The 19,375-nt window shown below is 34.5% G+C and overlaps 1 protein-coding gene and 2 pseudogenes across 2 annotated transcripts in view; 2 read left to right on the forward strand and 1 right to left on the reverse strand.

The window, feature by feature from the left end:
- The first annotated feature begins 682 nt into the window (after positions 1–682).
- Positions 683–3,551, forward strand: LOC143570126 (uncharacterized; annotated as a pseudogene).
- Positions 3,552–13,549: 9,998 nt separating this feature from the next.
- Positions 13,550–17,723, forward strand: LOC143570122 (alpha,alpha-trehalose-phosphate synthase [UDP-forming] 5-like; annotated as a pseudogene). The gene is made up of 4 exons (XR_013141873.1): positions 13,550–13,647; positions 14,131–16,164; positions 16,260–16,533; positions 17,086–17,723. The product of XR_013141873.1 is annotated as an alpha,alpha-trehalose-phosphate synthase [UDP-forming] 5-like (transcript).
- Positions 17,724–18,623: 900 nt separating this feature from the next.
- Positions 18,624–19,375, reverse strand: part of LOC143570123 (uncharacterized) — a 151,353-nt gene continuing 150,601 nt past the window's right edge. The window contains exon 5 of the mRNA XM_077055862.1: positions 18,624–19,095. Within this exon, the coding sequence (XP_076911977.1) occupies positions 18,956–19,095 (140 nt within the window). The 3' untranslated portion in view covers positions 18,624–18,955. The remainder of the gene's footprint in view (positions 19,096–19,375) is intronic.

Genomic DNA, 19,375 nt, shown 5'->3' on the forward strand with positions numbered 1-19,375 from the left:
TCATATAGCCCTCACATGACTAACTAATGTACGGATAGCAGTTTTTCCAGCCTATACGGGTCGTATAATCCCTATACGAGCCGTATAGGCTTCAAACGTCTGACACTCTCCATCACAAAAGGACAAACTTTTGCACTTATACGGGTCGTATATTCCCCTATATGAGCCGTATAGGCGCATATGGTGTCCAAATAACTTATATGGTGTGAGAATAACCTATGTCAGACCAAGTAAACTTATTAAAAAATTAATTGTTTAAACTCAATAAAATACAATTTTACTTAAGGCCCGAAAACTTAAACGATTATTGGAGACATCCCAGACTACACCTGCCTAAAGTCTAGACCTTGTTAGTTTCCTTAAATCTTCTTATTTATAGAAATACGTACAAATTTTGATTCAGTCATAAAACCGAAAGCGTAACCTCCAAGTTAAATTTATTTTTGCCGGCTTGAGCATGTGAAATCATGCAAATCATAACAATAAGTGATTAATTTCACCTGTTTTTACAAGTCATCTAATTTTCGGCATGATATTTATTTATGTAAAAGCGATCTTATATGCATTTAAATTCACATAATAATTAGGAGATAATATATATCGTGCTTAATTAACTAATACGGTCTGATAATTTATAAATAGTTAAATATATAATATTAACGTGAGAAGGCTAGCTTCAACGATGACAAGAGAAGGTTCATCTCACATTGACGAAAGCTGGAGCTTCAAACCTCATCATCAACAAGTTCAATCTGGTCCCGAATCTTCAACGATGCCTTCGATGTCTTCAGAGTTCATTCCTAAATCACCTCAATATGTAAATAACTATGAACCAGATTTTCACAACAAACATGATCATGCAAGGATGATCATGTTGAGGAAGAACATGATGGCGATGTTGTGATGAGGTTAGAAAAGTTGATACTGTTTGGTGAAGAACCGGATTTATCGGAGGAAGTACTTGCACATAATGATTAATTGCAAGAGGATGAGGTAAATTTATATGACTTTTCATGTGACTGCTTAGGATCGGGTTGCAAACACACATAAATAAACTGCAGAAAAGTAAGAACGTATATTATTATTATTGCTCAATGCAAAGAAATTACAGGTACAAGAATATATTTGAGCATGCAATAAAAGGGAATAAGGGTTTGACTTTATCTGTTTTGTAGTTACCATTGTTACATTTGTCAAGATTAATACCTAATTTAATTTCCAATCTCTGAGTAATTAACTCATGCATGCAGTAAGTATTATTATTGAATTTGTTAATTATTGCAAGTGTCTTTTTTTTCTGAATTCTAGGCACTGGTTATCGAATCCATTTATGGAGAGAACGTTTTTATCCTCGACAACCAGAACGGATTGCGATCGTTTCAGGTATGTAGTAATGATTTTAAGCTGATACTGATCATTCAATTTAGCGATACTAAACAGTTATATTCATGTATCCAATTGCAGATTCATATCTACATTGATACTTCTGAAGAACTAACCATCTCCACAAAGCTAAATACAGATACCAACAATTCACAAGTATTTTCGTACTCTTTTGAAGTAAATATATCCCACCGATAGTTTTGACTTGCATATTGCCCAAATCATACCTGACACATCGCCCTCCATATTTTACAATCTCTGTACAATGGTTGGATTCTTCAAGAATTTCAAGTTTGTGTTCCATGTTGGATTCAATATGGGATGAACAACAAGGGCAAGAAGTTATTTACTCGTGGGCCGAGTGGTTGCATAGTTCTGTTATTTCTTTTCTTGGATTTGATAAAGAAATTGTTCTTGGCCCGTATGGTGTGACACACCAAGCGGACCCGCGTGCACTTTCGGGATGTGTCTCACCTTATGTTGACGTTCCTTCGTTAAAAAGTTATAATGAAGAACAACAGCTTGAAAATTTCCTTAATACCTTGCAAGAATGTTGCATTTGCTTTGGTGAATATCATCATCGTACTCAGTATATCCCATCAATAGCAAAGCTATGATAGGGTCTGAGGAGGGTAAGATGTAGACAGCCTTACCTCTACCCCATGGGGATAGAGAGGCTGCTTCCGGTGAGACCCCCGGCTCTATAGTAGTTTTGCATCAAGCCTTGGACATAAGGCACATAGCACTTAATCATCGGGACGCTGGCTGATTGGTGCATGTACCCTTGTCTTTCGGCTATCAACGCCACCACATGATGCCTGATTAACCTTCCATCACTTTTAACGTTATTTTCACGAGATTAGTAAAATAACGTCAAAATTAGTGCAATTTTACTTTTGCCCACTCGAGGGTTCACACATATATACATTATATGCGCGCACTGCAAGCAGGGCACGCTTTGGTGAATATGCAGGTAGTAAATTTTCAATCTTCCAAGTAAAAGGCTAAAAAAATTGATTGCTTTTGTTCACAGGTGCTGAATTTATAAGACTGCCATGTCAGCATTTCTTCTGTGAGAAATGCATGACAACTTACGCGGATGTTCTTATAAAAGACAGAACTGTGAATAAGCTTTCTTGCCCGACTGCAAAATGCGGGGGCATGATTCCGCCAGGTCTTTTGAAGGGATTACTCGTTGATGAAGAATTCGAAAAATGGGAATCACTTACATTACAAAAAACACTGGAATTAATGTCTGATGTTGTTTTTTGTCCAAGATGTGACACACCATGCATTGAAGATAATGAAGATGCTCAATGCTCTAAATGTTTCTTTAATTTCTGCACAATTTGCATGGAAAAACGCCATGTTGGCATCATATGTTCTACACCGGAAATGAAGCTCAATATATTGCTGGTAACATATATAGTTATGAATATGATTTACCTTAGCTAGCGCGTATTAAAAATTAAAATGCAGGAGAGACAAAAGTCAAGTCAAGTGAAAGGAAAACAAAGGCAACGTGAACAAGACATGATACATGAGCTTCTTAGTGTGAGAGAGATCCTTCGTAATGCAAAACAATGCCCGTCTTGTAAAACTGCGGTGTCAAAAACCGAAGGTTGTAATAAAATGACGTGTCTAAATTGTGGAAAGTATTTCTGTTATCGTTGTAACAAGGCCATAAAAGGATACGATCATTACAGGTTATCTCCGTAATTATCTGTGTGTTTGTTTTGGCAATTTTATGTACCCTTGTCACAAACAAGCTAGAAATTAATCATGTTAATTACTAATGATTATTGAAGGGATGGAGCTTGTGAAATTTTCCCACAAGAAGAAATTCGAAAGTGGGAGGCACACATGAACCCGCAACAAGTGATAGGCGAGGTTCATGCTAATCTGTTTGGTGATAATCATGGTCATCCATGCCCTCAACGTGGTGAAAATAATGTGAAGGTATGTTATTTGTTTAGAGATTAATTGATTATGATTTTAGGAAAGTAATTAATGATGTTTGTTTTGCGGCCGGACAGGTTGGGAACAACAATCACATGTTTTGTTGGGCGTGTTTAGGGCGCTACTATTACTTATGTAGAAAGGTGGTTAAGCGTGGCACACGACATTTTGGTCCAAAGGGATGCAAACAACACTCGGCCGGATTATAAGGAGTTTTTAGTATTTGTTTTGAGTAAATTATTTGAATGAATGAATGAATGAATGGTGTCTATATGTTATCGACAATGATTTCTATATGTTGTTTAGTAAAAGCAAATGATGCACAAACCTATTTTACGTACCCTTAACAACATTCTCGGTTGTCAATAAATTTTGATTTGGTTTAATAGTTAATGGTAGGAGACGATGGGTGGGGTTGCCGATGTTGGCTGTAGTAATTTGTTTTAAAATAAATTAAAATACAAACTAAAGAATTAAAAAAAAAATGAAAAAGGAAAAATTGACAGTTTAGTCATTTTGCTTGGTTTTGATTTAGGATGTGCGAAATTTTTAGGTTTAAATGAGTTGAATAATTGAATTTTAAACAATATAAATACATGTTTTTTCATTAGATGTATAAAAATCTTTTTTTTTTATTTTTGGGCCGGTGTCGGTCGACCACCCTGTCCTCCTTGAGAGTCGGCCTTGGTTAGTGGAGTAACATCTCAAATCCACTTCGTCACTTTTGTAGCCCCATACATCCGAGTCAACATCACTTTTTCACGTTTTGGGCGCAAAGAGACATTAAACATTGCGCAAGAGTGGACGTGAAGGGTATGACACGAACATGGTAACCCCTGAAAGGGTGGGGTGATGGGACGTGGCATGTGACTTCGACGTGAGTGGTGGTAACGGAGTACACTTTAGTCTTTAGATTAAAGTGATTAAAGAATTGAACAAATATTTCATAAACTGTGAAATTTTAGAAATTTGTGCATTTAACCATACTCGACTTATGTATAGAAGTCTTAGCTTTACCAAAATGTAACTCGAATTCAAATAACTCATGTAAAAGTCCTAACTAAGCACCAAGTAAAATCCCAAATCATGTAAACTTATTAAAAAAATGCTTCTTTGAAACCCTAACTTACTAACCGTAGAGTGGGCTCATAGTTTGGGCCTGACTATTCACTCCATCAATAGGGGTTGTCTCACCTTATACCATTCCCATTAGTGATCGTTTTCCTTGGTTGTAACACCCGTCAAAATTTTGTGCTGAAATGCCAACTTTTAAAAGTTGAGGGCCAAAGTGTAAACATAAAATATGGCCGTTTCGAGATATAAAAATAGAATATTTTGTTTAAACAATCATTTAGAAGGAAAATAAACGTTTAAAGTTATGTGATATTTAACCGAGCGATTAAATTAACTCGTCGTCTAAACATTTTAGATGAGTAAAAATATATGTTTTTATATATCATGAATGTAAAGAAATATATACTTTCCTTGCAAAATAAAAAGTACACATGTAAGGATATAATTAACAAGGGCAAGTAAATGATACATGTCACATTCTTTTAAAAATGCCCTAATATTTTAACACACAAGACCATATGCTATGGGACGCCAATGAGGGGTTGGAAGGGCGCGTTGGGCGCGGGACACCATCAAGGGGCGCCCTTGGTGGTGGGGCATCGAGACTAGGGTCGTTCCAACGATGGGCGCCGATGTGGGTGTGGAGGTGGCCACCCTCTCTCCAACGGCTAGTTAACGTAAACCTAAAAAAATTAATTTATTTATTTTCTATATAATATAAATCGTATTTTCAATTTTTAATCTTAAATTTCACTCAAACAACTCTCAAATTTCACTCTAAATTCTCTCAACTTTCTACCATGGATCCTAGCTTAAACCTAAACCCGAACACCCAAACTCGAACACAAGCTTGAGATCAAACCCAAACCTAAATCTCACCCTTTTCAACTTCCTATTTATTTGCAAGTATTTGAAATGGCATGACGACGAATCGGATGATTTCTCGATTAAAAGTATGTGTCTTCTTAGGCTTTGGCAACTCTCTAACTAGAATGTTTCTATTGTTCCAACTAAGACTAACCGCTTTGTGCTAAGAATGGTTAGAAATTGGATTCCTTTATCTTCCTACCTGCTAACTTGAGGTGTTAGGGGCGTGTCTACTAATTGCCATTTTTGTTCAAATGGTTTGTCGTTTAAAGGGCGTGGACCACTTGTTTTTTTGGGTGCCTCGACAGTTTCTATCTATCTTGGAGGCATTGTTAAATCTAAAGAAAATTCTATTACTTGTGGCTCATTTATATTCTACACGCATACTTGAAAAGTTAGGAATTCCCGGGTTTTTCGAGGGGAGGTCCGTGCTTATATGAGATTGACATATGAGATTGTGCCTGTCTGGCCGTCTCTTTAATAGGGTTAGATTTGATGCATAAAATCTTGTAATATCGATCAGATTGATGATTCGACGCTATTTTGTAATTGTATTTGGTTGTCTAGCTTCTTGTTACCCTTTTTATATATTTATTTCCACACCGTTGTTAGATAAACAAGAATTCACAATTAAAACTAATCTCACAAATAAATATCCCATTACACTCCTAATTACAACAGATAATGTTTTTATTGCATCTAATCTATAACCATATATATAACACTCCTCTTATTACTTAACATGGTTTGGGTAGGTAGTTGGCATTTTATGTTATGATGATTTTCAATGATGGGTTTACCATTGGATACTATATTACATTTATTTAATGAAAAGTCAAGGTTGTGTCCTTCTCCCCCTCTTAACAAACAAAATAAAGTGTACTAATGCCATAATGATTCTATGTTCAACAATTGTTACTTCACTATACTAAACGGTGTATCTAAAAGATTAAACATACGTTTGTTTTCATTCCCCATAGGAGCAAACTATACCAAACCTTGATGATCACTAACATTATTCCAGAGTTTAATAAATAAAAGAAAAGAGAGAAATAGAATTAAGGAGATAAAATAAATGAAGGGGGAACCATCAATTTCATGTAACAGTGTGAGAAAGGGTGCAAAAGCTCCGTCACCTAAGCAATTGAGGTACGAGGACGTTGGTGTGAGCCGAATTGCGAGCACGAGGGGCATGTTTTTTTTTTAGAAAAAAAAATAATTAACAGTTAACCAATCATTTCAATCCACCCCACCTCACCTACAACCACATTACACATGTTTTTTATTTGTAATACGAAAGTCCAACTGTCTACGTGTCATATTTTCTATACCGGTTAATAAACACATAATTTCTTATAATCTATCTCACGTCTCGAATATCAACTCCAATACATCCAATACACAAACCCAAGATTTTTCGGTCGCCCTAGAACTCTGGAAGGGTATCGGGTTATGTTTATTTATGTTTTGATTTAGCTAGTTTTTGTTAACACTAATGTTTGTTTGCAAATAGTATATGCTTTATTAACATAATTGATGTCAAAATCAGTAGCTCTGGAGTCTTGGTTATAATAATTGTTGTGATGTCGATTTCGTTGTTATGATTTTGCATTAGCCTGAATTATTTCATGATAAATAATTAAATATCCGACTACTTCACTTTCCAAATATGGACAATTCACTCAACTATTATTGAAATAATAATCAAATACAATAACGCAATAGAAATGAGTGACGATCGCAGTTTCGTATTTTAGGGTTTTTGCCATTATTAAATCCTAATAGACACATATTTCTACTGTTTTTGTGAATGTGACTATTTGTCTGTCAATTTAAGTTTTTGTTAATTTTAGACTATGGATGAGCTTGGTATCATATTGCCCCGCTACCGATCTTGGATTTTACGATCCTGGTTTTCTTAAAAACATGATACCGGATGTTTTAGAAAAGTTCATTAAAAAAACAAAAAAATTATAAAGGAGCCCATTCAATTTGTCCCATGACTCGTCCGTTGCCACAAACTTGTTTTGATGACGGACTGACCGACAATGCAACGTCCATGGCTTCCATGCATGTCGCCAATATTTTTTTTAGTGTAATTAAAGTTGTAAAGTTGTTATACAACTATACAAGGGCTTCAATTATTACACAATCCCAAAAAAATTAAATACACATGATACAAAAAAATATATATCGGTATTGGGTTTACTAGTCTAGCCCATTTAATAATCGAATCATGTTTAGATTGAAGAGTCTAACCGGTTTTAACAACTCTGAACAATCAACTCGTTTTAAATTAGACAAAAATAATAAACCGAAAAAGATAAAGTTTATAAGTTTGCTATCCGTCTAGCCTGTTTATATCATGTTTAACTTTAATAAAAATTGGTTATCTACTTTATCTTTATGGGTTTATGCTCAACAGTACAGTGTATACTGGATTCAATATCACAAATTTAAAAGACAACTATGCATAATTGGTTGATTGTCTTTTCAATTCACAAAATCATTTCATGTACAAAGAAAACCAGTAAAGCTATTGGGTACAGTAACTACGAAGAGAGTGGAGTTTGCTGTTCTTGTTTCTCCACTGGTAAACAGAAAATAATAAAAATAAGTAAAAGAGAGTGCCCCTTGATTGTCATATTAAAAACCATTAATTGTGAAAATAGTTTGTACACTAATAGTGGTACTATTCATATATAATGCAACATTTTGAGCTTTTTGTACAAGTTCTTATGGTTTTGGCGTTAGTACACGTGTTTAAAGCTCCATTCTTTTTCTGTTTTAAATTTATGTTTTAATGAGTACTTTGAATTTAGAGTTAAGAACATGTTTGAGATTGAGTTTTAAAAAGGACAAATTTCTAAAATAAGTGTTTATGAATACGTTTTCAGGTTTTATGTGTTATTTCCAACAAATTCTCAAAATAGGTATTATAAACTAGTCGTGACGAATAATTTATGATTACACACGGTAGTTTGTATAACCAATTAAAACTTGTCACGTGTCGATAAACTAACCGTAACGACCAGTTTCACTAATCATCTACTTGTAACGATTAACTAAGTTTAAAGCCTCGTAATCAACGCCCACGAGTAAATAAGAAATCCTTTAGTCGCGACGAGTAGATTTTAAAACTTTACGATTCACGAGTAGTTTATCAAACTAACCACGACGATGCGTTTGTTTACCAAATACATCGAACCGGTTAGTTTTACAAAATACTAACTGGAATGGTTAGTTTGACAGGTCAACTAGTCGTTACGAGTAGATCTTGATAAACGACTAGTTTACGTTCACCATACAAGTATTTTATTGGTAACTAAATCGTCTCAATAAATTTACCTGGTAAGCATTACGCATACGAGTAGTTTATATGGAGTTAACTCGTCGTGACTAGTTTACCTTGTTTCCAATCCCGATACGAGTATTTTGTTAGTAATTAACTCGTCCAGATAAGTTTACCTGATTTACATCACCCATACGAGTATTTTATATGTAGTTAACTCTTCATGACTAGTTTACCTTGTTTACATTCCTATACGAGTAGTTAATTAGTAACTAACTCGTCTTGGCTAGTTTAACGTAACAATCTACTCGTCTCATTACTTTATAGTCTAAACTAGTCGTTACAATGTTGTTTTGAAGCCGTTGGGTTTATAAACGTCATGTTCTTGTTGTTTTGAACCTGCACATCAATGGAGGAGGAAATTGATAATATTGTAGTTTGTTACGGCGGAAAGTGGGAAGAAACAAAAGGAGCTACCGAGTATGTCCCATTTGATTGTGGATGACAAAGTGTATTTCTATCTTTGAGGTTCGGTTATTGTGAGTTTATAGATTTTGTTACTAGTCGTTTTAAAATAGGTAATGTCAAACGATTATCTTATAAGTTCTGTAATTACTCATATCTGATGGATATACACGACGACTATGACATGACGTTTTTTTTCCTAAAACGTGCTAAAGGAATACCAAATTAAGTCACAATGGGGGTATCGAACCAACATACAAAACCACATCTAGATGCCTGCAAACAATTTATTGTGACATCTAACTAAAAAAACTCACACTCATGCAGCAGTAAAATTTTCTGCCAGAATTTGCTTCGGTCCAAGAAATGCGAATCGTTGTAGCATAAACACAACAAATAACCCTTCCATCATTACTTCGGTGGCGAAGTGATTCCGACAATTCATTTGACAGCCTAGACATTTTCTACTTTTGGTGTTTTTTCAACGATAATGGTTTACCAGGAAAGTTAACTGGTAAGGGATTATAGTAAACTAAACGAGTAATATACAAATTGATATATAGCCGCGACTAGTTTATAGCGTGATATTAGTCACGACGAGTTAACTACATATAAACTACTCGTATGGGTAATGTAAATAAGGTAAATTTATCACGACGAGTTAATTACTTATAAAATACTCTTATCGGGAATATAAACTAGTCACGACGAGTTAACTACATATAAACTACCCGTAAGCGTAATGTTTACCAGGTAAACTTATCGAGAAGAGTTAATTACTAATAAAATACTTGTATGGTGAATGTAAACTAGTCGTTGACTAAGATCTACTCGTAACGACTAGTTGACCTATCAAACTAACCATTCCAGTTAGTATTTTGTAAAACTAACCGGTTAGATGCATTTGGTAACCAAACGCATCGTCGTGGTTAGTTTGATAAACTACTCGTGACTTGTAAAGTTTTAGAATCTACTCGTCGCGACTAAAGGATTTCTTATTTACTTGTGGGCGTTGATTACGAGGCTTTAAACTTATTTAATCGTTAAGAGTAGATGATTAGTGAAACTGGTCGTAACGGTTAGTTTATCGACATGTGGCAAGTTTTAATTGGTTATACAAACTACTCGTGTGTAATCATAAACTATTCGTCACGACTAGTTTATAATACCTTTTTGGAAATTTGTTGAAAATGACACATAAAACCTGAAAAACGTATTCATAAATGTCTATTTTGGGAATTTTCCCTTTGAAAAATGCTTATTGGCTTTTTCAAAAAGCTATTTTGAAAAGTCAGGATTTAAGACTTTTGGAAAACTGCTTTTTAACCCTTTCAAAAAGCTAAAATAAGAAAGTTTTTTGTGTTTGCTAAACTCATTTAAACTTATTGGCTTTTTAAAAAACTCAATAAGCCAATAAACATTTTTCAAACTCAATCTCAAACATGCCCTAAGTACGGTTTTAGTATTTGAGGTTTGCTCAGGTTTCAATTCATAATAAAGTAAAATAGATAAGAGTTTTTTTAAATCAAAATACCATTATATGACAGACAGATGAAAAAGTTAACAATATCTAACGGAGTTAACTAATTGAATGTAAATTTGACTAAAACAAAACTAAATGATCGGAAAAATAGAAAAAATAACCTTTTGTAGTAACCCACTAATTTTAGGGTTGAATTATTCAACAAAAGTCAATAAAAATTAGAAATGTGAGAAGCCATAATTAATTAATATGTGTCAATACATATTTCCTCTTTCCACATGCAAGTCACATGTTAATTTCCCTATCATTTTTAAACGTCTATAACTTTTTCATATGATATTTTTTAGGAAAAATCACCATAATAACAAACGCTTTTTTATCTTCAATATAAGTATGATTTTGTTATATAAAAATAAAAAAATATACGTAACTGTGTCTTTTTACTTACTATTGTGTCCTTTTTTTATCATTGTGTCTTTCTGTATGTCATTGTGTCTTTCAACTCATTATTGTGTTTTTTTAATATTAATAAAACCACTGTGTAATAATAATATGTAAATTTAATGAAAATACCAACATATTATCTAATACATAAAACACGATGATGAATACATATTACATAATAACATGAAACGTAAAACACAATAATTAATACATATAACACTATGGCTTAAAACATAATACACAATGATAAATACATATAACACAATGACCTGAAACGTAAAACACAATGGAAAGCACATATTATACAATGACTTGAACGTAATACACAATGAACATAATACTATTTTTCTCAAATTAAGTGAATGTTGAGCACAATGACTAAACACATAATGATAAGTAGAAAGACAAATGTTAAGCTTAAAAACATAATAACAAATAAAGACACAATGATGTAATATATGTTTTAATTTTTATCTTTAATATGAGTACCAATTGAAAAACACAATGACCAAAATATAGAACACAATGCTTAGAAAAATCCAAATAAAAAACACAATGAACAATCAAATAATACAATATAAAAAACCCACTAATTTTTGTTATTTTTATATAACAATATGATATTCATATTAAAGATAAAAAACATTTGTTATTATGGTAAAAAAATTCTAAAAAAATGTCATATGATAAATCTATAGACGGGTTATAATGATAGATGAATTAACATGTGTCTTGTATGTAAAAAGAGAAAGCCATCATAAATAAGTTATTATGTCATTCTCATTAATTTTTATTCTTTAAATCAATCTTCACAATTAAAATCTAAGATCATGGATTATAGATTAGATATTTTTTCTCCACTTTCATTTTTAATATACTTTGAATTTTAACTTTACCCTTATTATATTTGGTTTATTGGATTTAAATAATCCAAACTTTGGTCAATTGGCCAATATTAATCCCAACTTAAGAATTGGCCCACATTAATCCCAACTTTCACTGTATTGGCTGTCAACGAACCTTTTCCCAACGGAGTCTAACTCCGTTAATTTTTGCTTACGTGGCTGCTTATGTGGCACAAAAAAACATTAATTTTTTAAAAATACTCTTTTAACATATATATCAAAGTTCATAGACCATTTGTAAAAATTACCCATCACCATCTAAATCTTATACCACCACTACACCATTACTACCAGTCTACCACCACCACATCAAGCTACCATCACCTCACCATTATCACCACCATCACTACATAAGCATGGCCACCACACCATTCTATTCAGAAAAATCAGAGTATGTGGATCTGAACGAAATCTGAACATTGATAGAAATTTGATCGGAACAAAATAAATATGTTTTGTAGAGATATTCTGTCGCCGTACAATTAGTAACACATTGTTTTCTTATACAAACCCGCTGGAAAACTTAATCATGGCCGGAAAAACAAAAATGACCGGAAAAAGTAGTTAGGCCACCAGAACAATTTTCGTCATCGGAGAAATCTGTTACAGTCGGAACTCGATGTGTTATTACTAAATCAGAAAATGACACTAATATGGCTTGCCGAAAACGCGTCCCCGGAATGGCCTCACCGGAATATCCAGTTTCTTGCCGGAAAGAAAAACGGTTACGAGATCAATTAACACTCAACAAATCATCAAAGAATTCTGATCATGCTCACATCCATGGCATGAACGTCGCCGGAAATTTCTGTTGTTACAGCGAAAAATATGGTTACCTTGCCGGAAAAACCGTTTTAAGCCGGAAATCTTGCTGGAATTGTCAAAAACATCACTGGAAAATATGGTAGCCTGATGTGGTACTGGTGGTAATAGTGTGGTGGTGGTATAAGATGTTAGAGAATGATGATGGTGATGGGTAATTTTTACAAATGGTCCATGAACTTTGATATATATGTTAAAAGAGTGTTTTTTTAAAAAATTAATGTTTTTTTGCGCCACATAAGCAGACACGTAAGCAAAAATTAACGGAGTTAGACTCCGTTGGGAAAATGTTCGTTGACAGCCAATACAGTGAAAGTTAGAATTAATGTGGGCCAATTATTAAGTTGAGATTAATATTGACCAATTGACCAAAGTTTAGATTATTTAAATCCTATAAACCATTATATTTTACCTTTGAATGTATTCTTTTTAAATAATTAAGTACATCTAATAATCTGGAACCGTGGAAGTATTTAATATTGTTTAAATACTAATAAAAAACAAAAGAAGTGTATGAGTGACAGAGTGAGTGCTAGCTCTCACTTTTAGCATCTTTTCAAACAACTTGTACCATACGCAACAAAACATATACATTTGTCTCTATTAAATAGTACCATCTCTGGAAAGGTGTCCTTTGGTGGATGAACAGTAAAAGTAAGTACTGTGTTTATTTATGTGAGGAATCTTACAAAATATATATATTTAAATGAGGAATCTTTGATATTTTTTTCACCAAATTGTTCTTTAATCAAAGTTAACCTTTCTCTTATTTCATCACTACCATTCATCTAATCAACCTTTTTCTTTAATCTCTTATATTATATTATATTATTATTATTATTATTATTATTATTATTATTATTATTTCTTGGTTCTCTTTCATTATCAAGCAGCAAAATTTGTAATCTTTACTTCATCACTGATAATGGCAGGACATTGAGCCACTTTTTAAGGTTTGTTCCATCTTTTTCTCATAAAGATTTTATTTTTATTCAGAGCAGATGTGAGATATTTAACTTTTTATTATGTTTTCTCAAGGTGTGCATAACCTGTTTGTTCATATTCTTGATTTTTAGGGTTCTTGTTTTATACATATTGCTAGATATAACTTCATTTTTGTTAGTATTAATTGCTTTGTTATTGGAAAAATCAATCTTTTTTGCCATATTCTTGATTCTAATGATTACCCCTAAAAAATTTCAGATTTTTTGTTCATATATTTGAAAAAAAAAAAAAAAACCCTTGACTCAGGGTTTTATAAATGGACCTTAAAAGGGCTTTGTTTGATTATAGGTTGCTGGTTGGTTCAAAATTTTTAATATTTATTTTGTAAATTTACAGTTGTTCTTTAGTTTCTTGATAACTTCAAACATATGAATATATGATGCATGTATTGATTTGATCTAATGGTATATTATTCATGTGTTGTTTTGTAGAATCTAGCTAGAGTAAAAAAGTAAACTTTGTGGAATTGGTACCGATAATGATGTCGAGATCATACACGAATCTCTTTGAACTTGCATCTGGTGATGCACCATTACCCTCATCGGGTTTCAGTCGGACGAGTAAAAAACTGTCCCGTGTGGCAACCGTGCCAGGGGTATTATCGGAACTAGACGATGAAGGTTTCAGTTCTGATGCCCCGTCATCGGTTTCTCAAGAGCATATGATCATTGTAGGCAACCAACTCCTGCTTCGGGTCAATAAACAACCCGATGGCAGTTGGAGTTTCAGTTGGGATGAAGATTCCCTCCTTTTACAGCTCCGAGACGGGCTTCGTGAAGATGTGGAAATCACATATGTAGGCTGCCTTAGAGAAGAAATCGACCTGAAAGATCAAGATGACGTGGCACAACATTTGCTTGAAAATTTTAAATGTGTGCCCGCGTTTATACCACCCGAGCTTTTTAGCAAGTTTTATCACGGGTTTTGTAAGCAACATTTATGGCCATTGTTTCATTACATGCTTCCTTTATCACCCGACCTCGGTGGTCGGTTTGACCGGTCTCTTTGGCAAGCTTACGTGTCGGTCAATAAAATATTTGCTGATAAAGTTATGGAAGTTATTAGTCCTGATGATGACTTTGTTTGGGTACATGATTACCATTTGATGGTTTTACCTACCTTTTTACGAAAACGGTTTAACCGGGTCAAACTCGGGTTTTTTCTCCACAGCCCGTTTCCGTCCTCTGAAATATACCGAACCCTACCCGTAAGAGACGAGCTTTTACGAGCCCTTTTGAACTCTGATCTCATTGGATTTCACACGTTTGATTACGCGCGCCATTTTCTTTCGTGTTGTAGTAGAATGCTCGGTTTATCTTATCAGTCTAAACGAGGCTATATCAGGCTCGAATACTACGGTCGGACCGTAAGCATCAAGATTTTACCAGTTGGGATTCATTTGAAACAGCTTCGAAATGTTCTCGATCTACCTGAAACCGAGTCGAAAGTGGCAGAACTGAGAGATCAGTTTCATGGTCGAACCGTGTTACTCGGGGTTGATGACATGGACATCTTCAAAGGCATCAGTTTAAAACTTTTGGCATTTGAAAATTTGCTGACTCAGCATCCAGAAAAGAGGGGTAATGTGGTGTTAGTTCAGATTGCAAATCCAGCTAGAGGGCGCGGTCGGGATGTTCTCGAGGTCCAGTCAGAGACTCACATTACTAGAGAAAGAATTAACCGAAAATTCGGTCGGCCCGGTTATAAGCCCGTGATCTTATCGATGACCCACTTCAGTTTTACGAGTGGATCGCTTATTATGTGATTTCCGAGTGTTGTCTCGTTACTGCTGTTAGAGATGGTATGAATTTGATACCGTATGAGTATGTTATATGTCGACAAGGGAACGATAAACTGGACGAAGCTTTAGGGGCAAATCCGTCAGTTCCTAAAAAGTGTATGCTCGTTGTCTCGGAATTCATCGGGTGCTCACCGTCTCTAAGCGGGGCCATCCGGGTCAACCCTTGGAATATTGATGCAGTGGCGGAAGCTATGGATTCAGCATTGGTTTTTTCTGAACCCGAAAAACAAATGAGGCATGAAAAACATTATCGATACGTTAGCACTCACGATGTCGCGTATTGGGCCCGCAGCTTTTGGCAAGATCTTGAAAGGTCATGTCGCGACCACGTAAGAAGAAGGTGTTGGGGTATCGGGTTCGGGTTAGGGTTCCGTGTTATCGCATTAGACCCAAATTTTAGAAAACTTTCAATCGAACATATTGTTTCGGCTTACAAACGCACAAAAAAACGCGCGATTTTGTTGGATTATGATGGTACTATGACCCTGCCGAGTTCAATCAGCTCGGGCCCAAGTTCAGAAGTTATAGAAATAGTTAATAGTTTGTGTCGAGACCCGAAAAACGTTGTTTTTGTAGTTAGTGGGAAGGATCGTGTCACATTGACCGAATGGTTTTCTTCGTGTGAGAAATTGGGTGTTGCAGCTGAGCATGGTTATTTCCTTAGGTACAAATCTGTACTTTTAACCCTTCAAAATTACAGATTTACCCTGCATGTATATATATTTTTTACAAATTGTGAATTTTTTTTTGTGGGTGAAGAGAAAATAAGGATGCAGAATGGGAAACGTGTGTGGCGGTGGCGGATTTTTATTGGAAACAGATAGTAGAGCCGGTGATGAAGTTGTATACCGCGACAACTGACGGATCAACTATTGAAACCAAAGAGATTGGACTTGTGTGGAACTATCAATACGCTGATCCGGACTTTGGTTCGTGTCAAGCTAAGGAGCTTTTGGACCATTTGGAAAGTGTTCTCGCTAATGAGCCCGTTACAGTAAAGAGCGGGCAAAATATTGTTGAAGTCAAACCACAAGTTAGTACCCTTTCCCTTTCTTGTTTGCATATACTCTTTCCCATTTTGATCAATTGACTAGTTACCGACCGCCGCCCCTTTACTAAAACATGATTATTTAAGGGTAATGTTTACTATGATTGATAGTAAAAAACACTTCTCTTTACTGAGTATAATGATGATGATGATGATGATGATGATGATGATGATGATTGTTAGTTAAGTCGAAACTCTTTTAAGACATGGTTGTTTTTTTGAATCAATACAAAAAAAAAAGTCGGTGCTTTCTACGTGAAAGTCATTATCTAAAAAGCAAGTCTGACTCTCAAAAGTCAAACTGAAAAACAAGTTTGACTCTTAAAAGTCAAACCAAATAACGAGTTTGACTTTTAAGAGTCAAACTTATTGAATATGAGAAATTGATGCGGTTTTGTTGCAATTTCACACCAACAATGGTCTATTTGCTTTCACACAGAAGTCAATGAAGTTTAATGACAAATTGTAACAAAACATATCAGTTAATAATATTGATAAATTTGTTTAAGTAACATTTCTATTGCCCATTTTGAACAGGGGGTGAACAAAGGGCTCGTTGTAGACCGTCTTTTAACAACAATGAAACAAAGAGGAATGGTACCCGATTTTGTGCTTTGCATCGGGGATGACAGGTCAGATGAGGACATGTTTGAAGCAATCACACGAGCAATAGCGGCCCCCGCTCTTTCCCCAGTAGCTGAAGTCTTTGCTTGCACAGTTGGCAGGAAACCAAGCAAAGCCCGGTACTTTCTTGAGGACACGACTGAGATCCTGAGAATGCTGCAAGGCCTTGCTACCGCTTCTGAGATGCATTCATTACACAATGTAACTAAAGATTTTCAGAAAGTGGTCATTGAGTAGGAGGAATTTACCAAACTGCCATTCTTCGAGTTGTTCGTGTTTGTTGGTTGCTTATGAATAACTATTATCTTCTCCAAATTGGTTACAAATGGAGAGGCTTAGTTTTCATGTTTTGAAAGTTTGTGAAATTGTTGTTATAGAATGTATGTACTATGTAGTTGGTTGGTTAAACTTTGAAGTAAATAAGTTGACTTCTGATGCTTCAAGTCAAACATTTAAGGATATGTATGCTGCTTGTGGTTATGGTCAACCCTCTTTTATGTATTTGATAGTGAATAGTAAGTTTTGAAGATAAATTACATATTTACATGATACCCCTTTTAAGTACAAATTTTCTTGACAAATGTTATGTAGCAGTGTAAAAGTATTAACGAACGCAAGTTACCATATTAAAAACTTGGTTATCATTTAAAAAACCTGTGGAATTGTTTGTATAACTTAATGAAACTCTTGAGAGTTACTATATAAAAAAGTTGTGAGAGTGGTTATATAACTTAATGAAACTTGAGGGTTGGAAAAAAGGTGATGATGGGCTTCCCCCACCCACCATTATAACTGATATTATAACATATAATATATTAAGCTCACCCATATAGTAATAGATGATATGATACATTAAAAATTTAAAATCATTATGTATAATACATTGCTTCCTAAAAATCATCCTATGTATAAAAAATTTAAGCTCAAAACCACTTAGTACCTTCCCTTTAAAGGAAAGAAAACTTATGACTGAGAGAAATAGATCGTTCTAAATCAACATCGACTCATGTTATCTCTTTATGTATAAAAATTATGAAGAGTACGTATATTTTTAGTCTTTCCTCTCTAATTTCCCAAAGTAATCCTTGAGTTTGTAGCTTTGTAACTACAACCCCTTAGCACCTAACGCTTCAACATTAACCATATTTTCGACTTATTATCTAACCTGCAAACCTTGTGACCATGTAACATTTTGACTAAATAAAGGACTAATTATGTAACTTTGCAAGGTTAAACCCGAAAGGTATTTAAAAGAACATTTTAACCTTTCGCACTCCCATTCATAATCTAGTTTCTGATAGGAAAGCATACAAGGTCATTACAACCCAAGTCACTAGATCAATTTGATTCTGCATGACAACAGCAACAGCAAAAAACCATATCCTTGAATAGTTGAGTTCTTAAGTGCTAAAAGCTCAAAAATATACCATTCCAAGTTGGACAAGCGGGTTGTTAACTACTGCATTAGAGTAGTAACAAAAAAAAACATGGGACTTGTTAGTAAAACATAAAAGAACGATATGTCACCAACAGTTGGCATTTTGCAGGTGTACGGGAGAATGGCAGATCATGAACTTACAATTTACTAAGGCGACGAATCCAATGTTGTAGGAAGTTTATGAAAGTAGATACTCAAATGACTTTGATTTTCATTGCACTGGATCTTCATACAATCCGTTATTTTCATTGCACTTGTCTCATAATGTTCGCCTCTGCACACAGACTAGAAAAACATGGTTGCATCTTACTTCTATTTGTTGCAGGCAGCTTTGTCAGTAAATCTTTAATGCGCTGCAGCTATGAAATAATGAGACAAGCCTCTTTTTTTCCTTAGCTGTGTTTGCACGCCCAGATTTTCCCAATGGTCCTTGATCTGCGCCATGTCCACCTCAATTTTCAGCTTCTTTGGTTCATGGCTCTCAACTGGTGCTTTCCTCCATTCCACGTGTAACTTTTTGTAAACAGAAATTACACATACAAAACAAGATAACTGAAACCGACCGATTCACACATAGTGGTAAGTGGTAACCAAAACGAAGACGGCTAGACTAAAATTTATGTCAAAACGTGGATACACATATTCTCACAATGCCCCCTTTTATCATCGTGGATAAAACTTATGTCACAACCCTTATTAAATTTAACCATATTGTTAAATAACAAATTATTCGGTCCATAAACACATTTTACATTTCACCATATC

The sequence above is a fragment of the Bidens hawaiensis genome, unplaced genomic scaffold (genome assembly GCF_021521415.1).
Source record: "Bidens hawaiensis isolate Kalapana, Puna unplaced genomic scaffold, B.hawaiensis_p1.1 tig00024824_1, whole genome shotgun sequence".
Classification (NCBI taxonomy): domain Eukaryota; kingdom Viridiplantae; phylum Streptophyta; class Magnoliopsida; order Asterales; family Asteraceae; genus Bidens; species Bidens hawaiensis.